General features: G+C 45.4%; 1 protein-coding gene across 1 annotated transcript in view; it reads left to right on the top strand.

Annotated features, from left to right (window-relative positions):
* The window catches only part of ANO2 (anoctamin 2), a 262,392-nt gene that overhangs the window by 194,349 nt on the left and 43,510 nt on the right, over positions 1 to 24,533 (top strand). Inside the window, exons 13-14 of the mRNA XM_075120949.1 lie at positions 14,782 to 14,856; positions 23,952 to 24,153. Of these exons, the coding sequence (XP_074977050.1) occupies positions 14,782 to 14,856; positions 23,952 to 24,153 (277 nt within the window). The remainder of the gene's footprint in view (positions 1 to 14,781; positions 14,857 to 23,951; positions 24,154 to 24,533) is intronic.

Genomic DNA, 24,533 nt, shown 5'->3' with positions numbered 1-24,533 from the left:
TTTTTGACCGGAATGCCCAGTTGAAAACAGACCCTGGGGGATCCGGTCAGCACTGCTGACTGGGCCATTAAAAGTCCAGTCAGCAGAGCAGCGGAGCTAAGGCAGGCTCCCTGCCTGCCCTAGCTCTGCGTGGCTCCTGGAAGTGGCAGGCATGTCCCTGTGGCCCCTAGGCACAGGGGCGACCAGGGAAGCTCCGCGTGCTGCCCCCACCCCCCAGCGCTGCCCCCACAGCCCCCATTGGCTGGGAACCACAGCCAATGGGAGCTGCGGGGGCGGTGCCCACGGCACTGGCAATGCGCAGAGCCCCCTGGCCCCTCCGCCTAGGAGCCAGACATGCCGGCCACTTCCGAGAGCCACGTGTAGCTAGGGCAGGCAGGGAGCCTGCCTTAGCCCTACTGTGCTACTGACCGGAAGCTGCCTGAGGTAAGCGCCGCCCACCTGGAGCCCACACCCTGAACCCTCTCCTGCACCCCAAACCCTTGTTCTAGGTCAGAACCTCTTCCCACACCCTAACTCCCTCCCAGAGCCCACACCCCCTGCCCCAGCCCTGATCCCCCTACCAGAGCCGCACCTTCTCTCACACCCAAACCTCTGCCCCACACTGCACTCCCTCCCACACGCAAACTCCCTTCTGGAGCCCGCACCACACATGCCCTCCCGCACCTAAACCTCCTGCCCCAACCCAGCGCCCCCTCCTGCACCCCAAACCCCTAATTCCCAGCCCCACCACAGAGCCCGCACCCCCAGCCAGAGCCCTCACCTCCTCCCACACCCAGCCCAGTGAAAGTGAGTGAGGGTAGGGGAGAGCGAGTGACAGGGAGGGGGATGGAAAGAGTGGGGGGCGGGACCTCAAGGGAAAGGGGCGGAGAAGAGGCGTTCATTTTTGTGTGATTAGAAAGTTGGCAACCCTACTTCCAGGCCAGGGTTTAGTCCATCAGACCAAACAGCCTCTCAGACAATTGAAGTGTACCTCATGATCAGAAGCCATGCTAGCTTAGCTGCAAAAAGCTGTCTGGGAGCAAGCCTGTGGTTGTCTAATGTAGCATAGTTAGGACTACCTTTCCCCCTCCATTTTCTCCTGCCACCCCCCCATTGCCATGAATTGTGGGGGATTCTCCCCCCTAAATCAAGTGACCGTTCACCATAGTTTATGGATCTCAAACTTCAGCCCTGGCCAGTTTAAGGAGTGCCGTGATTAACCAATAAGCTTTAGAATAGACAACTTTCCAACACCATAAACTAGTTTTTCAAGGTTAACTTTGCAAGGAAAAAGGCTAGAAATTTACCTTTTTAGGAATATAAAAGTTTATATTAGCTCTGACATTTCTAAGTCCTTAAATCAGAGGGGGCAAGGAACTACAGAGTTCTCAGGGCTACAAACAGCTTGAATGGCATTGTAATCTTTCCTGCATTGACTCTTCCTTCCTCTTCTGTGTTCTCCCATTCTGATGAAGTGTCTCCCTCTTACCCACCACAGTTTTGTGCTTTGTTTCTTTGTTTCCCTTCCCTCTTTTGCTCCTCTGTTTTTGTTTCCTACTGCCCCTCTCTGTTTCATTTCATGTTCTAGCAGTAAGGTGGTTTATATTGTTATCAAACAAGTAGGTCATGCTCAAGTAGATGCTAGTAAATTTCACTTTCCATTGCTAAAGGACAATCAAATTGAATGGCACAACACAACAAAAACACATGGAAAAATTGTGAGCAAAAAACCCATACATTTTAAAATCAGCCTTTTGCCTGATTCTTCACTTGCACCTTTGTGTGGTCATTTATGCTTGTGTAAACTAAGTATAAAACACTACCAGATCAGAATGGTAGTTCCTAAATCTGTTCCTAAATGTAAACCTCTAAAGGCTAAAGATGGAATTCTGGTTCAACTGAAGTCCATGGGAGTTTTGCCATGGACTTCAGTGGGACCAAGATTTATCCTAGATCCTTCAGCCTGCTTTAATATATGTCAAGATAATAGCCTAGCAGTGGGGCAGCCAAAGTTCAGGGAAATGCAAAGGGTGCACCTTTTGCCCCACCCCTTAACCACAGCTGTAGACTAAACATAACTTGACCAGACCAGGAAACCTGACCCTCTCTACTGTGTTTGGTATAAAATCTTTAATTCTGTATTCCCTCCACATTAAGATCCTATCTGAGAATAATACATGCAATTTAGGTAGGTAACAGACTATTAGATGTTGCTAAGAGACTTCAGCATAGGGACGGTAATTTGAGCATTACAAATTGCAATGTAAATTTGCCAACTGGCTTAGTTCCATTGGGCCAAAGTTACTTATATTCAAGTGTATAATAGTGGCTGAACGGGTGATTTTACAGATAAATTTTGGATAAACTATTATGTGTCTGGGATGAAGACAATCAAAGGATTTGACAGTTAAAGTAATGTAGCTAGGGTTGAGGTCCTTGAGAGAAGCTCTGCGGGTAGTTGGGCATGTGAATATGTATCTGACAACTTACTGAAGAGCACAGGTAGGAAAAATAGCCCAATGCATAAAATAATTTCAGAGAAAAACTGTTTCAAAACACACTGTCAGTATTAGGATAGTGATAATGATCCATGTTAATTAAAGCACAGTTTTGTCTGAAAAGTTACTCTCTAAATGGCTTTAGATTTATTGTATCAATAATTTTCCCATCAGATGTTCTAGGTTTATAAGTGATAGTATGGGACTAAATTCACTAGTATGCTCCAGTTGCTCCGTGCTGCCCCAGGGATGCAAAGCAGTTGCCAACCCCACTGAGCCAAATTTATAGTTGTTTTGTGTTGCCAGAACAGTACAAAGCAGAGAGAGCATAACTGGCACATGTTTTTTTCTGTCTGCCAATGCCAACCCTTACAAACTCAACCTGGAATCTGAAAGTCAATCTGCTCTCTGCCTGCATCATATAGGGTGTGATTGAGCAAGTACTTAAGCACATGCCTAACTTTAAGTACATGAGTAGTTCTATTAATGTAAATGTATCGCAAATGGGACTGTCTCTCCCATGTGCATGGTAGTATCCATTTCTACAAGATTCTGCAAATATTTATATAAGGCAGATTGAAGAACTTTGTATGACATTTCATTGTATTATTTGAGAATGACCGTGTGTCAAACTGAAGAGAATTGACCATGTAATAAAATATTAAGGGCCTGATTCTCAGTTACATTAAGGTCCTTGTGATGGGGTAGTCTGTTTCCTTAAGAGTAGTGGGACTTAAGGATTAGCCCCTCCTGTCATGCGGTGTGGCCTATTAAGATTTTGGGAGATCTTAGGAACACAAGGACCGAGGAAATAGAGACTGGGAGAGAGGAATTGGTCCCGGAAATCAGTAGTGTTTAGGGGGAAACCTGTTATTGATTCTTCCAGGGCTTGGAACTAGAAGCATGGAAGAGTGGGTGGGACAAGGCTCCCCCCTCTCCCAGTCAATGGGGATGAGCTCTGGGAAAGAGACCAGTATATATGCTGCCTCCTCCCTCAAGCAACAGAGATGCCAGTTGGAGAAGTCGTGCCTGCTGAACCCACTTAGCCTGCGGGTGAAGTAACTAATTGAGGGGAAATGACAGTTGGCAGAGAAGCTGACTGAGACCCTACAACTGACCTAAATTACAACCCAGCTCTCAGAAGGAGAGCTGTGGACTCTTGATTAAAGGAGAAAGTTAGTAATAGCCTGAATTACCCAACTCCAGGAGGGATGGGGGTGTGTCTTCTCTTAAGGAGAGAGAAAGTGACTGTCTGAAATACAGACCAGTTCCAGGAGGAGAGTTAGGGCCTCCTGAATGTGGAAAAAACACATCTATATGGACCCAAAGTGGGCATGAAATCAAGAGACGAAAGAAGTTGCTTTCACTCTGTAAAAGAGTTAATAACCTAGATTCCATGTAGTGGCATTTATCTGAAGTAATCTGGTCTGAGTAATCGATTGAAAGATCCTGAGTGGGCACTGAGGGCAATATACCTATAGGGCCGCGAAGAGGTGTGCCCAATTGCAGTGCCTAGTCTCATTCTTTTACATCGTTAAGGCAGTGCAAAGTTTTGGAAAAGTAAGTGTAATTGATGCTTTGCATCACCTTCCTGCTGCCAGAGCAGTAGAAAGGGGCCATCCGTACACAAAGAGAGCAGGTTTATGGTTATCTCCTTTAACAGCTTTCAAGTTCCTTTAATATAGTTTAGTTTGTGGCATTTTCATCTAGTTTTCTGAGATATTAGAATAATAATGATAGTAGCGGTAACAATGTGCTGCGCTTATGCAAAGCTTTTCATCTCAAAGCACTTTACAAAGGAGGTAAGTATCATTACCTCCATTTTGCATGTTTTTCTGTTCATGAATGGATTGTTTTTATGCTGTGCTATATGCTCAGCATAAATAGTCACTGTGATGTCCACAAAACATATATAAAAGCTTTTAATATATATTCAGTTATCTCCTAAATGGCCTGATGTTGATAGGGGCTGAGCAACCTTGACTTGCATTGACTTAAATGGGAACTGTTGGTTCTCAGCACCAGACTGACAAAGGTATTCAAGAACCTAAAGATGCAGATAGGTGTCTAGTGGGTTTAACACAATGGCCAGGAGGATTAGGCCCCATATCTGCTTAGATGTCTTGGAAAATCCCACTAGGTGCCTAAATACCTTTGTAAACCTGGCCCTTAGCCCATCTCAGGATCAGGCTCTTCATGATTTATTAATCACCTTCAAAGAACATTGATTAACCTAATGCATATTTATGACTGCAGATGTAACCCTATTGTTTCCTTAAATAGTGGGTTTCTGGTAATGTTCTGAACTGCTTCTGGTCTATATAAATAATGCATACAAGCCATACATTAAACTACTGTCAGAATAAAAACATAGCTGCAAGTTGCACCCAATCCATATGCAGATATCAAGAAGCTGATTTTATGTAGCATTTTGAAGACCAGACACTTTACTCTTACGCTATTTATGCAATAATGTTTGCTTAGTGCCCTACACACATGATGGTAAAAGTGCATACATAAGTCAAAGCTAAAGCAAGAGTTAAATCTGACGGAAGTTAGAAACTTTGTCATTTCCAGAATAATTAAATTGAGTTGGATTAACTAAATTTATCTTTAAAAGGTGAAGTACAAGAACAGGAGTGGTGAAACCTTTTGATATTAAAAACTGAGAGTAGAGTTGTTTGCAATACTTGCCTAAAATGCCTTAAAACAAAGGGTATCTGAGAATGTAGAGTGATTGGATGACTGTGGGGCGTATTCATGGGATTCTGAGGCCTTGTGCATCCTGGGAATTTTCATCATTGGTAGCCAGCCACCACTGTAACTGCTCTGGTAAAAAAAAAAAAAAAAAAACCCTAGACTTTAGGCAAAACAATAATAGTCACAGTTTTCCATGGTGCAGCTTACTCCAGTTTCAAGCACCTGTAGAAAGTAACAGTGCTCAACACCTTATTAAAATGGGGTGGATGTGACTATGTTGCTTAGTGAGAAGCATCCCCATGAAGTGTGCTCTGGATAGAATATCAGGGAGCATGTCTACACTGCAACAAAAGATGCATGGGATGACTGCGGCTGGCCTGGGTCCACTAACTTGGACTCACAAGGCTTGGGTTGCAGGGCTAAAAATTGCAGTTTAGACATTGGGGGTTGGGCTGGAGTCTGGGATCTGAAACGCCGTGAAGGGACAGGGCCTCAGAGGCCAGACTCCAGCCCAAGCCTGAATGTCTACACTGCAATTTTTAGTACCGCAGCCTGAGAATCTTGAGCCAAGTCAATTAACCAGGGCTCTGAGACTCAGTGCCATAGTTTTTTTTTTATTGCAGCATAGACGTACCCAGGCTTGCTTCACATAGGTGTGCTGTGCTTCTCCTCTGTTGCTGCAATACTAGCAATCAGTACTGCTATTTATCAAGGTGTGCCTACCCTGCATGCATGTGGTGGGCATCCTTCACCTAACAAAATTGGACAGGGTTCAAAGAGCCACTACTATGGTTAGAGTGAAGAACATGCTTTTATAGTAATAGACTCAAGCAGCTCAATCTATTTTGCTTATTAAAGAGAAGGTTAAGAGGTGATTTGATTAATCTATAAGTACCTCCATGGGGAACAGAAATTAGATAACAGAGGGCTCTTCAATCTAGCACAGCAGTTCTCAACCTGGGCACCGCGGACCCCTGCGGTTCCACAAGGGTACTCCAGGGGCTCCGCAAGTCATGTCTGGCTCCAGGGGCTCCGTGAGTCATGTCCGGGGCCACCAGCCCTGCTGATCAACTCCTTCTCCTCCCTCCTAGTGCCTCCTGCACACCACAGAACAGCTGCTCAGCAGCATACAGGAGACACTGAGAGGGAGGGGGAGGAGTAGGGATGGGGCATGCTCGGGGGAGGGGGCAGAAAGAGGTGGGGAAGAGGATGGGCAGATGTGGAGCAGGGATGGGAAGAGGTGGTGTGGGGTCTTGGGAGAAGGGGTGGAGTGGCGGCGAGGCCTGGGGCTGAGCAGGGGTTGAGCACCCCTGGGGAAAATTAGAAGCTGGCTTGGGGGTCCGTGAAAAATTTTAAATCAAAATGGGGGTCCTCGGGTTGCTAAAGTTTGAGAACCGCTGATCTAGCAGACTGAGCCGGTGGCTGGAAGTTGAAGTTCTAAACATTCAATCTAGAAATAAGGTGTGACATTTTAGCAGTATGGTAATTTACCATTGGAACAGCTTACCAAGAGCTGTGGTGGATTCTCCACTGTTGGAGATTTTAAAATCAAGATTTGGCGTTTTTTTCTAAAAGATGTTCTCTAGTGCAATCGGAGGTATTGGACTTGAAGCAGGAATTAATTCAGGGAAGTCCTGTGGCATGCGTTATGCAGAAGATCAGAGTAGATCAGAGGTCGGCAACCTTTGGCACATGGCCCATCAGGGTAATCTGCTGGTGGGCCGCGAGACAGCTTGTTTACATTGACCGTCCGCAGGCACGGCCCCCCGCAGGTCCCAGCAGCCGCAGTTCGCCTTTCCCGACCAATGGGAGCTGCGGGATGTGGTGCGGACCACAGGGACATGCTGACCGCCACTTCCTGCAGCTCACATTGGCCAGGAACAGCGAACTGCAGCCACTGGGAGCTGCGGGGGGCTGTGCCTGCGGACAGTCAACATAAACAAAATGTCTCGCAGCCCGCCAGCGGATTACTCTGATGGGCCACGTGCTGAAGGTTGCTGACCCCTGGAGTAGATGATCACAATAGTCCCTTCTGGCCTTAAAAATCTACTGTGATATTAGTGCTGAGGAGTGTATTAGTGTATCACAGGAGTTCCATGTCTACAGTCACTTCTCATAGTTTACTGTTTTATGACTATTGCATATAATTTGTAAGGTGTCTATTCTAGTAGCATCTTAGAACTGCTTTTAACTGATGTTTCTGAAAGCAAGAGTTTCTTTATCCCTGCGGTGGGCAACAGACTCACACATTCAGAGCATCAGAGAGACCTATCCATAGGCAATGTAGAGGTTAACTACTGTGACCAATGGGTTCACAGTGAAGTTTGAGTATGGGAGCATTGGGTTAGTTCCAACTTAGACCATTTCAAAATTTCAGCATAAGTAAAATGGTTCGGACAGAAAAGTTTGTAACCCATTGCAAACCACCTTAGGAGGGCTTCCTGCAGTTACGTTTGGGCCTGTTTAGAGAGAGCAAAAACATTAATCACAAGGTTTGCAATTCCACAGCCCCCATCCAAATCTTGCTGGTTTAGTTACTGTGTTTAAACCTGAAACCAAGCACTGATCAGCCTAGAAGTGATACTTTTGCCCCTGAAACCCTGTTACTCCTGCTCAGTTGTGCAGAGTAGGGCCTGTGGCTTTTTCTTGGAAATGCTCTCAGTGGAAAAGCTAACTCATGTTTTGTTGGAGGACAGAATTTGAACTTCTAGGGCTAAATTCATGCCGGCACAGGCACAAGCTCAGGGTCACAGAGGCAGCAGCCTGTGCCTCCCTTATTCGGGGAGTGGGGGTTAAAGCAGTCCTCAGAGGTGCCCTAAATTGTGCTCCTGATGCAATGACCACTGCAGGGTCCCAGAACTGCTGGAATGTAGGTCTGCCTCGGCCATACCTCCTCCCGCCTTCAAACTGCTCCCGCTGTGTCCCTTTCCTAGAACACCACCTCCACCACCAGCTATTTCCTGGGGAGTGAGTTGTGCCTTTTTCCAATAAGCTGGCACACAGATTGGAATGTTTTGTGTCTTTTAGACATGGGAGGAGGACACTATTTGTAACCAGAACTCTTATTTTCAGATGCTCGTTTTGAAACCAAATATAATTTCTGCAGAATTTAAGATATGTTTCCACTCTGGCAAGTGATAATATAAAAATGGCACTTTTATACTCAACAGCTCTGCCCTGTGGATTCATTCAGAGTAAATCATATTGACTTGGCAACAGAAGTAAAATTTTATTGTTTTCTGCTGCTGTCAGGTTGGCAGGAGCGAGGGGAGCCAAGAGAGAGGGAGCTGGACTCTGTTCTTCCCTGTGCAGCATTTGCTAAGTTTTCGTCAAGTATCACTGTGAAAGTCCACTGAAGTCAATTGGATTCCACAGGTGCATCTGCAAGAAGAATCTGAACTGTGGGTTTTTAGTTATAAGTGAAGATGCACAAGAGAGAAAGTGTGTCATTTTACTCCGTGTGCAAGCTGAATTGTCATGGCTGGCAGTTAGCACTTTGTAGAGGTGTTCTCTTGTGGATAAATAGAAATAAATAATATAATGAAATACTTTTGAGCTGAACAACATCTGAAACACAGGCAGCATAGAGCGCATCACTGATCATGGCAGTGTAACGGGTTTGGCACCCACCTCTCATGAGTGCCCCCTTCTCTGGCGTGTCTATGTTCGTTAGTTCTGGTGACCCCTTTTGGGGGTTCTCAGATGGGTTTGTCAGTGACACAGTGCTCCAGCCAAGTCACACTCTCTGCATGAGCACAAAACCCTTATAGGGTATATGGTCCACCAGGACCTATCTCAGTAGCCCTCCGATGGTGTCTCTTTCTAGCCCTCCCTGGGCTTTAGTCTTTAAGTAGTCCAGTCCTGGTATGGGGCTGTATCCCCAGGGCATCCTCCCTGGAGACACTATCTTCCTGCAGACCTCCCCAGGCTCAGTCCCAGCAACCCGCCAGGAGCCCCCTCAGTGCTTCCCTGGTCCCTGCTGGTAAACCATCTGTGGCCTTGTTGCTCTTCCAGGCAGCCAGGTATGCAGTCCTTTCTTCTCCTGCTCCAAGCGACAATGGACTACTGCTCTGCTCTGCAGCTCCTTTTATATGGCCCTCCTGGGCCCTGATTGGCTGCTTCCCCTGCAGGCACTCCAGCCTGCTTGGAGGTTCTCTCCGCTGTTCCTTTCCTGGGATGGGAGTGACAGAACCCTGAGGCCTACAGCAGGGGGCCTTTGGGCCTAGTCCACCCCATCACAGGAGGATACAGGCTTCTGTACAGTATATGCCATAACATGGTAGAAATCTCTACATTCCATACTTTGAGAGTGAAATCAAAGACTACTATATCATTTTGATCATAGAAAAGGTCCTTATGATTGTCATACTTCAGGACAACTGCACCTGTATTACCCCTCTGTCCCTCGAGGGCATCCACTCTAGTCTTCTAGCTCCTCAGCTGTCACCTCTTTTGGGTGGAGACCCATGTCTTTTTCCCTCCTAACCATGTTTTTTCCAGGCTGCACAATTCCCTGCCTACACTGTGTTATTCCCCCCAAGCAAAGCTGCCTAACCAGGCCAGCGTCTGTGCTTTGCTTACACTTTAAAGGAGTTCTAACATACCATACAGCTCTATATAAGCAAGCACACTTATTCTTAAGGTGAAAGCATTACAGAGAAAACATATTCAATACAATAAAAGAACCTACCCTCATGATAATAAGCTTACCAGAAGTCACTCCAGCTCCTTTTGTGGAGTTCTGGTCGATGTCAGTCTTTCCAACCCTTCCCAGGAAGGACTGCCTCACCCTGTACCCCCTTGGACAAAAAGTTCTGTCCATTTGCTATATCAGAAAGAAGGCCCTGAGTCAGTTTAACCTCAGGCTATTTATCCAAAAGCCATTTCTTTGTCTGTTGGTCTCCGGAGAATACAGTTTAAATCAGTGTATGTGGTCCTTTGCAGGTACCTCTCGGGTTCAAACCTGAGTGAATTTGCCTAATCACTTCCTCCCCCGCCCGTTCTTGGTTTCTGGAGGGCTGTGTTCACCCTCCTCCGGGGAATTAAATACAATGATATATACACTTAATACAGTAAGAACTCCCAAAATTATTGCAGGAAATTGCCATGTCTATCACACTGGTACTTTACAGTACAGTCTTTTAATGGCTAGATGGCACTATTGCCAGAGAATAAAATCAAGCGTATTATAAAATAGCAACTGAACTCACAGATTTTGCTCAGAGAAGATAATAATAACTTGCAAGTGCTGTAAGAAGTATTAACGTTCTACTGTCTATCACAATATATTGATAAAATTTGTGATACCGATTTTCTTTAATGGAATGTGCTTTATAAACTGTCTCCTTTGTTTAATAATTCAGTAGTATCTTTACAAAATACATTCTTGCTTCTCATAGGTGCAGATATGAGCCCAAAGCTCCCCTTCATTGCATGCTGTAGAGAGGAGCAAAATCATGGTAAATCCATGCAAAGTAGAGGGGAAGAGGCACACAGAGGAGAAAGGTGACTAGACGGTATCCTGCCCCCACAATGTATTGTACATGAGGAATTGGGGCAATGCAGACAAGATTGTGAATTGTTGGCAAATATACTATGGCAGTTATGCTGGCCACAGGCGTATCAACTGCTGCTGCCCAGAGAAGCAGTAACTTCCGCAGGTGCTGACATTGACATCCCCATTGACAGGGTGTCACACGAAGAAGCATCCAGTGGCATAATGGCAATTGTGCAAGTCATGAAGTTGGTGCTGGAGAGCTGAAAGAGGCACAGAGTCTGTACCATTACTCAGATGGCCAAGATTTCTGGGTATTACTAGCTAATCCTGCAGATTCTTGACCTTTCTGCCCTCTAGAAGCCACACATCCAGCAACCAGGAGCCCCAACTCACACAGAGGAGCATGAAGTGGATTTTAAGAGTAAGAGACAATACCGATTTCTTTTTAATGTAGGAAGGGGATGAAATCCTAGAATATTGGAATCTAGAGAAAGATTGGCGTCAGTTGAGATTAGCTTTAAATCGTTTAAGCAGTGAGGCTTCCACTGCTTCCCCTGAAAGTCTGTTTTACAGCCTAAAAGATCTCACTGTCAAGACGTTTTTCTTGATTTTTCAGGTTAAATTTTCCTTTTTCTAATTTCATCCCATTAATCCTATTCCCTTGCACTGTCTTAAATAGATTCTATCTTTTATTGGTGTTTACACCTTTCAAGTGTTTATAGGGCTTATCATATCCTTCTCTCTTAGACATCACTTAGAGAAGGCATCCATATCTGACTATTTTAATCTTTCCTCATAAATCAGTCCCTCCGGCTCCCTAATCATATTTCTTGCATTTCTCTGAACTCTTTCCAGTTTGGCAATATCTTATTGCTAGCATGGTGTGCAGAACTGAACACAATGTTCCAGGTGTAGTCAGATGAGGGATATGTAGAAAGGGACTATTTTCTCCCTGTTCAGTGAGGTGATATCTCTGAGGTGCAGCCGAGATTTCATTTTAATTGTTTTTGCCAATGGCCAAGGTTTTTAGAATTGGTTATGCTTCTAAATCCATATTTCAGCACTTAAATATATGGCCTGGATTTTGAAAAGTACTGAGCACCCAGCAATTCTCATTGAGGTCACTGTGAGCTGCTGGGGTATATTGCGTTAGTAAAAGAAGTCATTTATTTAAATGTCAAAATAAGGGTTTACAAGTCCAAAATTTCAAATATGACTACTGACTTTGGGTGCTTCCACTTCTTGGATACCCACCTTGAGACACACTTGATTTTTGAAGGTGCTTAACATGTTCTGGTAATTGAGACCCTTAAAAAGGTGTCCGGTTAGAAACCCAAAAAATTGATCCACCCAAAATCACTAGCCACTTTTGAAAAACAGATGTTTTGGATATATTCAGTTTTCCTATACATGCCCTTACCTGGTCTTTACCAATAAGTATGTTTAAAGGTCTTCCTCACTTTCTCAGTGTCACCATTTCTCGAGATTTTATTGTCTTGTTTTTCTTGATTCCTGAACTCAACTGATTTATTTGAGAATTTCAGCTTTCATTGTAAAATAAAATAAAATCTCTTGACCTCATGGTTGTGCAGAAGAAGCTTGAAAATGTGAACCAAACAGCAAATAAAAAGAGCCCCAACTTTTTTATATTTTTGAAATCTCATGATTTTTAATCCAATCTTGGGGTGGGGGGGATGCTACTCCTGATTTATTAATGTTTGAGCTGGGTCATATTGCATTCTAATTGTCCAAAAGTCTTTTTGTTTGACAGATTTAGAAAAGAAGTTGTCTTAGCCATTTTTGAATTTTCATTCACTGCCTCCTATATGAGTGAGTTTTCTCTCTTTTCCTTGATATTGTTGTAAAAGCTTTCCTTATGCTTTCCTTAAGCTTTTCTTTGAGGGGGAGGGATAGCTCAGTGGTTTGAGCATTGGCCCGCTAAACCCAGGGTTGTGAGTTCAATCCTTCAGGGGGCCATTTAGGGATCTGGGGCAAAAATTGGCGATTGGTCCTGCTTTGAGCAGGGGGTTGGACTAGATGACCTCCTGAGGGGTCCCTTCCAACCCAGATATTCTATGTTTCTTATTTCCCTTGACTGTTTTGGCTAGTATTAACTCATTCTGCTGGTTTGCTTCCTTACTGTTTTTCCCCTTGTGAAATAGTTTGATGTGGTATCCTTCATGCCTTTTCAAAGTGTAGTAGCGCAGAACTTTTTATGTCCTGGATAACTGCTGAATGGTAAATGCCAAAACAAAATGAAATGCATCTGTGCTTTCCCAGAAACACTTTTTAAAGTTGCCTTCTGGCTAAAAGGTGGACTCAGATGTTTGTTCTCTATACTTTGGGCCTGCTTCTCCTTGGGTTTGCTATGGTCCTGCCCTCTCAGCACACTCGTGCAGGAGACACCCTTAATTTGACTGCTCGAGCAGTGAAGGGGTGTGTGTGTGTGTGTGTACGCTCCTGCAGTGTTAAAAGCACTGGTGGGACACTTCTAACCAGGGTGGGCACAGGATGATGCCTCTTCCCATTCCTGCACCCAAGCAGGCACCACCAGAAAGGTGATGCTTACACCTATTGTGGAAGTACTGCAAATTCCACGCTTTCCTTACCATCTCAGGAGGTGCTTTTGCCTTTGAAGTGCATAATGCCTCCAAGTAATTTCTTGTCAGGACAGTATACTTCTCAGGATAGTAGTGCCTAAAGAAAAAAAAAAAGCTTATTTGAGCCCTTTGAATCAGATTCTGATCTCATTTACCTTCATATAAATCTCCATATAAGCTCTTGACTTTAATGGAGTTACTCTCGATTTATACCAGCATAAAAAGGACAGAATCTGGCCCCATTGTGTAGCACAGATGTTAAGACTAATGAGAACAGCAGCTGATTTTGAATTCACAGTTAATTCAATTGCATATTTTTGCTTTAACTTAACCATTGTGATCTTATTTTTTTAATAACCATTTTTGAGGGGTGGAAATTACATGTTTCATGTAAATCAATTTTAAAAATTCTTTTCATATGAAAACATTTTATTTTTCATTTTAAGAGCAGGGAATTGGGTTTATTTGAGGGCAGTAATGCTCCATTATTTTTCACTGATAGGTATCAGGTGGAGGGAGCTACCTTTTGCACCCAGTCAAAAAGTCATCTGAGCCCTCTATAAATAGGGCTTGCCTTCATTATTTCTCTGATCTTTGAACCAGATGCCATAAGAGAGTCTGGGATGCCTGGAATACAGCAAGGGGTGAAATTCTGACCCCAATGAAGTCAGTGACAAAATTCCCATTGACTTCAATGGAGCCAGAATTTCACCTAAAAATGTTTAATCTTCCAACTGGGAATAATGGGCCAAATCCCCAGCTGGTATAAATCAGCAAAGCTCTGTTGAAGTCAATGGAGCGAAGAGATTTACTCCAGCTGAGGTTCTGGAACAATATGAAGAGCATATAGCAACACACGATGTAAACAAATGTGTCATAAATAGAAAGTAGAAGATGCTTCTGAATACTTTACAGTGTGATTGTGAATAGTCAGATGGTTATTTTAACACTGAGAGGGTTCAGTTGTATAACAGCCACAGTGGATGAAGCAAACCTTACAGGAGACATCTGAAGTAACTGATGATAAACATTCTATCTTATTATGGTTTCTCACCTAAAACATCACTCTTCTGCGCTCTTGCAAGAAGCAGGGTTGTGGGGTTTGTTTGAGTTTTTTTGTTTTTTTAATGAAAGTACTTACTTCTACAATTGTTTTGGGTTAACTTTAAGTTTTTCTATTAAGACTTTGAAATTCAGTAGAAGCCAGTTGAAATTTTTCACATTTCAGATTTTCAATGAAATTTCAAATTTTGAAATTCAGGGGGGATAGGCAACAAAATTTTAGAGAAATTCTCCCTTCCCCTCTTCCCATATTTCTACCAATTTTAGAGATGGTTGAACATTTCTGAATTTTAAAATTACGTTTAAATTTTCAAATTCAAAAATATAAATGGGCAGAAGGGAAAATCAATAATATTTTTAATTGAGCTTTTTCCTTTTTTTTCCCCCCAGTTCTAAAATTCACCAGTTCTCTATCGATTGTCTTGACCTTTGTGTTTTGCAACAGGATGAAAAGGAGAAGTTAACCTGGAGAGACCGTATGCCTGGCTATCTAGTGAACGTTGCATCCATTTTATTTATGGTAATTTTATTTGTTTTTTCTTTCACATTCCTCTGGGCTGTCAAGATCTGTGAACAACATCCTCCTTAAAGCTGAATTAATGCTCTCAAAGATGGAAATGACCTTTCCTTTTTTATACCTTAGGAACTTTCCTATAGACAACAAAATACATTAGCGTTGAGCTGCGAGGCTTGATAAAATAGTATTAGGAAAGTCTGGCCAATAGACCTGCCAATGGTCAATGACACCATAGGCTGAAAACCATGCGTGGTCTCTCTAACTACATATAAACAATGAAATCACATAGCCTGACCCTCAGCTGGTGTAAATCAGCAATGGAAATATGCCAGTTTATTACCAGCTGTGCATCTGACCCACAGAATTTACTCAAGGAAATTAATGTAAAATACTAATATGGGTATAACATTTTAATGGACTTGAATGGTGCAAATACTACAAAAACTTCCCCAGAATTATTCATTCAGAATTTTAATTGAGTATGCTTCTGCCACATGCACAGCAATTTTGTGTTCACTTTCACATTGTGGGTATATGTATATCATCTGTATAATTTTAAATGGCTAAGAGCTTCCTAGGCTACAGCAGGCCATCATTTTTGAGACAGAACTGACTGATTTCAGTGTGGACTTCTGCTTAAAAAGTAATGACACAATATGTTCCATTCCGAACAAATAACTAAAAAGTATCTGTTTGTTAACCTGTCAAGCTCTTGACTTATATCCAAGTTGGGATCATGTAAATGTCAACATATGCTGTTTTTAATTCAGGAATTAACCAACCCAACAAGAGAAATTTCAGCTCAAAGACAAAAAAAAAATTGAGTGAAAAAGTAAAAAAAAAAAAAAGAATTAGAACTGACTAACTTTCTCAAATGTAACTACAACATTACTAGTAGCAATGCTGTAATATTTCTCAGTGTAGCTACAGAATAAGGCCCTGGTTTAGCAGCGCATCCTCTTTAGGATGGCTACTTAAACATGCACTTAATTTTAACCTTATGTTACAATCTCATTTAAGCATGTTCTTAAAGTTAAGATTGTGATCATTTTCTTGAATCAGGGCCTAAATGTTGTCTCCCACACTTAGTGTAATATCCTAGACAGATTTATAAAGGTAAAATGTAAAGCACCAGATTCTCAGCTGTTGCAAACCAGCAAAGCTTCATTGATTTTGGTGGAGCTGGCCCAGAGAGTTTTTTCTAGAATATTGTGAATATCGTTAAGCAATGAACATATACAGGGCAACTGTTGAAAAAAATTCTGCTGTATGAGAGCCAGCCAGATCCCATCTGCCATGTGCAGATTACAATCTGGGCTTTACTGAACACAGTCCTTTTCCTACTAGATTAGTTAAACAGTGATTGGGGACACTGGGCCAAATTCTGCGTTCAGTTTCTGCAGTTGTTCTGGTGCATATGAGATTGCACTCGTGTAACTAATTTTGGCCAGTCCACCTCCTTTATCACTACCCACACAAAAACTAAATACTTTTTTTTAGAAGCATGATCACTATTTAGATACAGTGGGCTAGAGTCTCAGGCATGCAAGCACACACATAAGCCGCATTTTCCAGTGCTGCAGAAGTGATTGTGGAATTTCTACCACCACCTTTTCCAGGCCTACACTATCTGGCAGGCACAAACCCATAGGAATTTTTCCTTCAAATGTCTATATTGTTGTAGAATGATGATGTCAGATGCTTTGCCTGACCTCCCCCCACCTACCCTCACACTGCATACTTTCCCTGATATTTCTTAAGGCTTCTGACAATTTCCTCTTGGTAGAACCTTGCTCTTTATTTTCTATTCTGTGCACTTCTTAAATATGAAGACCTTTCAAGCAGAAGCATTCTACCACTTTTTTCTCTATTGAGCTCTTGCTCTCTCTTCCTTTACTTAACCAAGTATATTATTTGGGGGCTTTTTTTAAATGTAGGTTTTACAAAAATCAGTTTTTACTTTCACACCCAATTAGACTCTGCACCAGTCTTATTTTACATCAGTAATAATTATAATCATGATGAGATACATTTCTAAGTGCATTAAAATCTGTATACACAACCACTGTTCTGCATGAAGACCTCTTGCTGTGCAGTCAAAGGGCAGTTTGTATGCTTACTGGGAACAGGATATCACCAGGCTTAAGCTATTGAAAATTTCCTTCTGAAGTGGTGTTCTACAAAGTACACATCACAGCAAAGATTTCTGCATTAACCATGAAAATCTGTGCAGTTGCCTCACGGGAGCAGGATGGGGCTACACATCAGCATCACCACGACCCTCCTTTATAGTCCCTGATTCGTCTCTGCTGCTGTTCTCACTATCAGCAACCCTCTCCACTTTCCTACAGTGGATTTGACACATACAGGAGAAGAAAATCAACTAGTGTCACAGCACAGGGCTTCAGCCTGTTCTTCCTTTAAGGCCAGATTCTCATACGTTTACACGTACTCAGTAGTCTACCCTTACTCTGGGAATTGTCTCATTGAAGTCTGGGGAGCTATTTGTGGAGTAAAGTGCTACCCAGCTTGAGTAAAGGTATCAGAATCTGGCCCATAACTGCCACTCAACCCCCTCCATCTCCCACCTCATCAGTTTTCTCTGTTCCCCTCAGGCTCCCTCCTGCCGGCTCCCCACATCCTTCTCCCCCCTCAGCTTCCTCATGCCCTCCCGCATCTCCCTGCACCCCCTAAATCTGCCTCATTCTCCCCACCCTCCTTTCACAGTGTCTCTGCTGCTCCCTACAGTCTGTGTGCCCTGACCAGCCCATGAACCATAGAATGGCAGCCGTCTTGCCAGTGCACAGGGCTTTCAGTGTCCTAGAAAGAAGTGGCAGCCCGCTTTTTTCAGGGCAGCCTCATTTCCACGTGAAGATAGAGAAAGAGCAGCCATCTTGTTGGCTTCAGCCCCATTGGCAGTAACGGGAGATGGGGGCATTTTAAACAGGAGAAAATTCATGAGCTGGCACCTCTCATGATGTTTCCATGTGAAAGGTAAAAAATCATACCAAAATCGTGAGAGTACCTCACCTTCAGCACCCACTGTACTCTACACAGGGTCCCTAGAAACCACGAGATCAGATTTAAGGTCTCTGGATTAATCTTCAAGGCATTCCATGGAAGTGGCTGTAGATACTTCAGAGAACACTTCTCTCTTCACTAGAAGACCTTCTCTGTCAACTGTGTCCCGCAGGTGCTATGAAGCTATGTCATCCTTAAGGGTGAAGCTCGTGACAGCAGGAGACAGGGCTGTCTCAGCAACTGGAAACTCATTGGCTTAGTGTTCCATTCAATACACTAAAATATCGAAGGAAAACAGAGGAGGAGAAAAAAGAGAGAGTAAAGGAGTAGTAGGAGAAGAGGGAGTGAAGAAGGAAATAATTTACTAAAAGTAAAAAAAAAAAAAAAAAATCCCCAACTGCCTCTGGAGAAAGTAAACAGAAAAATTAGACAACTGGCCAGCTCTAATTGTGATTTTTGGCTCTTATTAGTTGGGAGGTGCTCACATATTTGTGGTGATTGGTATCACAATGGGCACCTACATGGACAGGTGAGGTAGAAGCAGGCCCACCGATAGCAATTCCGGGCCCCAGGGCAGAACAGTCAATGGGGCCCCTCACGCATGCACAAGCCTGACATTTGGGCGATGCTGCGCCTGCATTGGCTGGTGCTCAGCGAGCTGCCAGCTGCACTGCTGGGCGTGCTCTTCCGGCATGGCCAGGGCTTCCACATGCCTGCCTGGTAGGGCTGCCAACTGTCTAATTGCAAAAAGCCAAAGACCTTTGCCCCGCCTCATATCCCGCCCCTTCCCTGTGGCCGTGCCCCTATCCTGCCCCTTCTCCAAGGCCCCGCCCCCTTCCCTCTGTTGCTCACTCTCCCCCACCCTCACTCACTTTCAGCAGTGGGTGTGGGCTCTGGGAGGGAGTTTGGGTGTGGGAGGAGGTGAGGGGTCTGGCTCTGGGAGGGAGTTTGGGTGCGGGGGAGATGTGGGGTGTGGGCTCTGGAAGGGAGTTTCAGTGTAGGAGGGTGTACGGGGTTCAGGCTCTGGGAAGGAGTTTGGGTGTGGGAGGGGGTGAGGAGTTGGACTCTGGGAAGGAGTTTGGGTGCGGGAGGGGATACGGGGTGCAGGCAATGGAAGGGAGTTTTGGTGCAGGAGGGGGTACAGGGTGCAGGCTCTCAGAGGGAGTTTGAATGCAAGAGGGGGTGTGGATTTGGCTCTGGGAAGGAGTTTGGGTGCAGGCTCTAGTCTGGGGCACAGTGTTGGGGTACAGGAGGGGGTTACGGGGGGGTCAGCGCTTACCTCGGGCGGCTCCCAAAAGCGACCGGCACACCCCTCTGGCAGAAGCTCCTTGATGGGGGGCCCAGGGGGTCTCTGCATGCGGCTGCCCACAGATACCGCCCCCGCAGCTCCCATTGGCTGCAGTTCCCAGTGAACAGGAGTTGCGGATTCAGCACTCAGGGCGGGGGCAGTGCATGGAGACCCCCTGCCCTCCCTGGGGACGTAGGGCCGTTCCGTAGGGCAAAAATTCATGGGCTGCACCACCACCCATGAATTTAACTGTAGCTCCTTGAAAATTGTGGTTCTTCCTGCGAGTGGAGGGTGATGTGTGGGATTAATTCTGTTGATGCTGATCCTGACCCCTTTTAAAAAAATGATTTTGGCCTTTATTAATTATGAAAAGATTACATTAAAAATAGTCAGCAGACTGAAGTGCTAAACTTCATTAGGCCTGTACTGTGAACCTAGGCCCCAGGCCAGCCAAATAATAATTATAACAATCTAATCCTTTGCACTTATATAATCTCTTTCATCAGAAGATCTCAAGATGCCTTACCAACAATAATGAATTTACTTTGGAATTTTTGCTAAAGGCAAAAACAAAACAGAAACACCCACCCTCTCTCCACTTCCTGCTATGACTCCCTGTTTAGCCAAAGACTGTGTTTCTGTGTGAAATTTTATCTTTAAAAATTATTTCATTTTGTGTTTTGAAACTGGAATAACACAACCCCGTGAAATACAAATTCTTCTGTTGGGAAGTTGACCTTAAGTGGCATGGGTGATTTGCCTGATTTCATGGGCAAAGGTCAACTGCTCAGAGACCACAGAACACCCTTTGACTTCTGGGACAAAAATTTACACTGAACCCTGAATGACTCTGCCTTAATCAGTATCAAAAGATTCATGCATATTCAGACACAGCAAAATGTTTCCATCTATGGCAAAAGTTTGTAGAACAGAAAAGGTTTTACACCATTAGGTTCCAATCCTCCTGTGGGAAGCATATGGGTGGGTTGTTGCAGCGAGCAGTCCCATTGACATTGATGCAGCTCTGTGTAGGCACAGCAATCCAACATACATTACTCACTGCATGATCAGAGTGCTAGTTTCCTGTTTCTGACCATAGGCAGTAGCAGATGTTTCAGAGGAATGCTTACAAACCCTGCAACAGGCAGATGTGGTGAAATCTGCCCCACATGGGTGTCATCCTTTTCTCTATTAGAGACTGGCTTAAGCCCTGAAGTACAAGGATGAATATCCCTTTCCAATTTTTCTTGTCATTAATTATAACTCTGAGTATTCTTGATATCCATATAAATGTCCAATCTCAGTTTCAGTCTTGTGAAGTTCTTGGCCTTAGTCAGAGCTGTAACTAGGGTGAGGTGAAAGGGGCAGCCACCCAGGGCGCAGAACCAGGGGGCACAAAAGTGGGGCGGCACAGGATTGGGTCCAGCAGCATCAGTACTTCCACATTCCACCCCTCAAAGATTGGGTCCTGCAGAGTCAGCTGGAGCCCAGGGTGCTCAGTGTCCTCCCACCCCACAGGATCATAGGTCCAGCGACCCCAGCTTGAGAAGGCTTTCCCTGGCACTAGGACCGCAACAGCAGGTGGGCAGGAATGTGAGTTCTGGCTGGTAGGAAGGGCAGAAGGAGGAAGGGCTGCATGGCTGGTTCCATCCAGGCGCTGGAGGTCGGAGACCAGCTGCATTAAATACCTGGAGGGTGCTGAATGGGGAGGGGGTACAGGGGGCTAGGACCATGAAGGAGTGCAGGGGTTAGGGCAGAAGGGGGCGCAGGAGGGGAGTGCAGGGTTAGGAGAGAAGGGGTACACAAGCGTTAGCATAGGCACTATGAGGATAAGGGGTGCACAAGTAGGACCGTGTGATGGAGCATATATAAAATGTGCTAGGTGCTGTACGGATCTGTGCCATGAGGAACTTTGTCTGCGATTAGCTCAGGATGGAGCTGTTTGCCTTCCCCAGACCCGCTGCCTGGCCATGCGCTACTGGCTCTGCTCACACTCCCTAACCTGTGTGCAGGGCTGAGTCCTGGCAGAGCAGCGTTGCCAGCCTGGGGCCTGGCCCTTCCCAGCGCTGGGGGAGAGAGGGCATCTGCAGTTAAAGCTCTCATTAAAGTTGCTAATCGCCAGTTGTACCCACTAGAGGGTGTTTGGAATTTAAACAGATTCAACCTTGGTCAGGGTTTCTCTGTTGAGGAGCCAGCGTGCTGAGTTGCACAGCCATGGCTCTTGGGAGGCCTGACTGAACATCGCACTGACACACCCCCACAGGGCACTGCTCAGGGGCACTGCTCAGGCCATTCACAGGGTCAGTGCCATCCTGGGGCCTTTGCTGCACACAGGGCTGACCTCTGTCCCTCGGCTGTTGACAAACCTTTGACCCTGACGCAACTGCATGGCGGTGGCAAGGAGGAATGGCCTGCTAGAGCCCCCCATGGAGGCGAGCACCCCCGGGCACTCATGTGCGCTCAGCTCCATGGAGCTGGGGAGTCGCAGGCTGGAATTCCAGCTGAGGGACCTGGAGACAAAAATTTTTCACAACTGCAATGATGGCCCCTGTCACTCACACATGGATTTCAAATTACAGTAGCCAGCTTTTATTTGACCCTCTTCTATTCTGTAACAACCTTATCACTGCACTGAACAGTGGGCGAAGGAGTAATTCAGGGAGATACTGCTCTGTTGTGACAGTTCCACAGCCCATTAGAACCGCCGGGTACCACTGTGTTGCACACAACAGCCTTAGAGAGCTTCACAGCTCCGGTTGGGGCAGAACCCCTGTTGCCTGCGCCAAAGGACAGGGCCCTGATGCCTGAGCTAACGGAGAATCTCTGTTATCTGTTAGCAGGGTAGGGCCCAGGACAGCCAGGGGAACCATGAGAGTTACATGGGCACATACACACCAGCCTGTTCATTACACACTTGCCTAGATAGACAAAGCTTGCCTCAGAACCAGCTGTTCAGATCTTATATTTGACATCAGTGTAAGAAATCTCCAAATGCTTCCACCCTGTAACTTCCACCATCTTTGCTCAGGCTTGTCTGAGATGGGATCTTGGGAACTGTCTTTCCCAAATCCAGAATTCTCCACCGAGAGCAACAAGTCTCCCAGTGACTGCAGCACCCTCTCCTCATATGGGTTACACCCGCTCACCGTCTGAGGACCTCATATTTATCTTGGCCATGGGGATTGAAACGGACTCCTCCTATTCCCAAAGTACAGGCTCCTCACCACCACCAACTGAGCTGAAAGAGGGTCTTAATGGTTTAATGGCAGGACATAGCCGAACAGTTCTGACTCCACCTCAAAGTTACAGATTCAGAATATTTTGCTATAATATCTCCTGATTGTTCAAAATTTACATAAACATTTAAAATATGGCTTTAATTGGAGTTTGTATACATTTTTCTTTCTTTATATAGGAATTAGATACAGTGCTCCTGTCAGCTAATTTCTAAGTTATTATCTGCAAAAATCCTAGCATTTTCAGGTGCTTAGTAGTCCCTGGAATCACAGTTAAAGTTGCCCCCGCCCCAATCTGAAATAGCGCCCATGCCCAGCTGTGGGGATGGGGAGAAGGCCACAGGGAGGCTCTGACCTATGGCTGGTGCTGCGGCCGGGCCTGTGCCAGCCACCCCTCCGCTGTGACAGACAGGGAGTGATACTTCTCCCCATCTCCAGTGGGTACCCCCCGCAGCAGGTCCCTCTTTCCAGTCCCTCCACCTCTCCTCCAGCTCCCCCTCTTCCTGGCAGTGGCCTCTATTTGGGAATTTGAATTGTGGTAACCCTAGCAGTTGCTCCATTCTCACGCCGTCAGTTTCTGGAGCTGGTGGGAGTGAGTCTGCCCTGCCAGCAGCAGCTGCCCACCCCCAAGGCCTGGGTGGGCACCAGGCTCGTGTGGCCAAGCTCAGAGCTCAGGCAGTTCAACTGCAAGCCCAGCAGCCACAGGACTGGGGCAGGGCAGCCAAGGGGAGCAAAGGGTTCTGCTCTGTATGCAGGGAGTATGGGGAGAGTGACCCAGCTGCAATGGCAGGTCCCTAAGCAATGAGCGGGGTGTGACCAGGCTGCTGAGAAACAGGTGCCCAAGGGGGGATGAATAATGCAGGGAGCACCTTGTGGAGCATCTCATGGCAGCCAGGCTCCATGGGCAAGGGCCAACTCCAGGGGGCGTCGCTGGCCGGAGCTGGGCCGCCTGCCCCGCCTGGGGAGTGCCCAGCCATGCAGAGGCAGCTGGCTTGGGGAACAGGGCAAGGAGGGCTTCTGGGTAGCCAGCCAGTGCCCTGGTTTCCACAGCATGGAGAGCCAGGGGCCCGAGTGGGCCAGGTGGCTTCTGCCAGCTTCTGATCTTCTGGCTCTTGGCAGGAGGTGACAATTTCCAAACTGTGGGGATGCATCCCCCTAGTGCCCCACAGTTTGAAACCCTCTATGTTAAATGGAAGACAGAAATCTGGTGGGCATGTGACCCTGCATGCCTCCCCACTCATCACCTCCAGGGAGTGCAAATATCCTTGCTCACCGCAGGTGCTAAAATGCTTAGTTAGGGCTCTGGCCTCAGTGACTTCTTACAGCAGCGGGTTCCAGAGTGTAATCACCTGCTGTGTGGAGAAAAGTATTTCCTTTTATAGGAGTTGAATTTTCCACCACTTAGTGTCATTGTACATCCTCTTGTTCTTGTGTTACTCTAGTTTCTAGTCACTCAACACCAATTCGGGCAACAATTTTGAGATATAATTAAACATTTCTTTGTAAGCTCTAGTCAGATATGTGCACTGATATTTCCATACATTTCTTTGCAGATTACAGTGACATTTTCAGCAGTTTTTGGTGTGACCGTGTACCGAATTATTACAGCAGCTGCCTTGTCCATCAGCAAAAATGAGTCAACCAGGTCGAACGTTCGTGTGACTGTGACTGCAACCTCTGTCATCATTAACCTGGTTGTGATCCTTATATTAGATGAGATTTATGGAGCTGTTGCCAAATGGCTGACAGAAATGGGTAAAGCTCTCCTAGCCCTCATTACAACTTTGTATGTATTTCCAATAGAGTAGGCAAGAAAGTTCTAAAAGGAGGATTTCCTGTAAAGCAGTTCTGTAAAAGAGGAAACATTCAGGCCCAGAGGATAAAAATGTGTCCAAGTGACTAAGGGTCCCAACTCCAATTTTCAAAAATGACTTCGGGCCAGACGTTAAAGCATATTTAGGTGTCTAAATACTTTTCAAAATCTGACCTTAGACACAGAGAAGCCTAATTCTCATTGAAATCAGTTGGACTTTGGCCTTGTCTGCATTAGAAAGAACACTGGTAGAGCTATACTGGCAAACCCTCCTAGTGGATGGTTCCTTTACTGGGACAGTTTATACCAGTTCCCCAAACAA

Source organism: Caretta caretta, chromosome 1, assembly GCF_965140235.1.
Source record: "Caretta caretta isolate rCarCar2 chromosome 1, rCarCar1.hap1, whole genome shotgun sequence".
Classification (NCBI taxonomy): Eukaryota; Metazoa; Chordata; order Testudines; family Cheloniidae; genus Caretta; species Caretta caretta.
The sequence above is the reverse complement of the archived record's forward strand: the minus strand, read 5'-3'. Positions and strand labels throughout refer to the sequence as shown.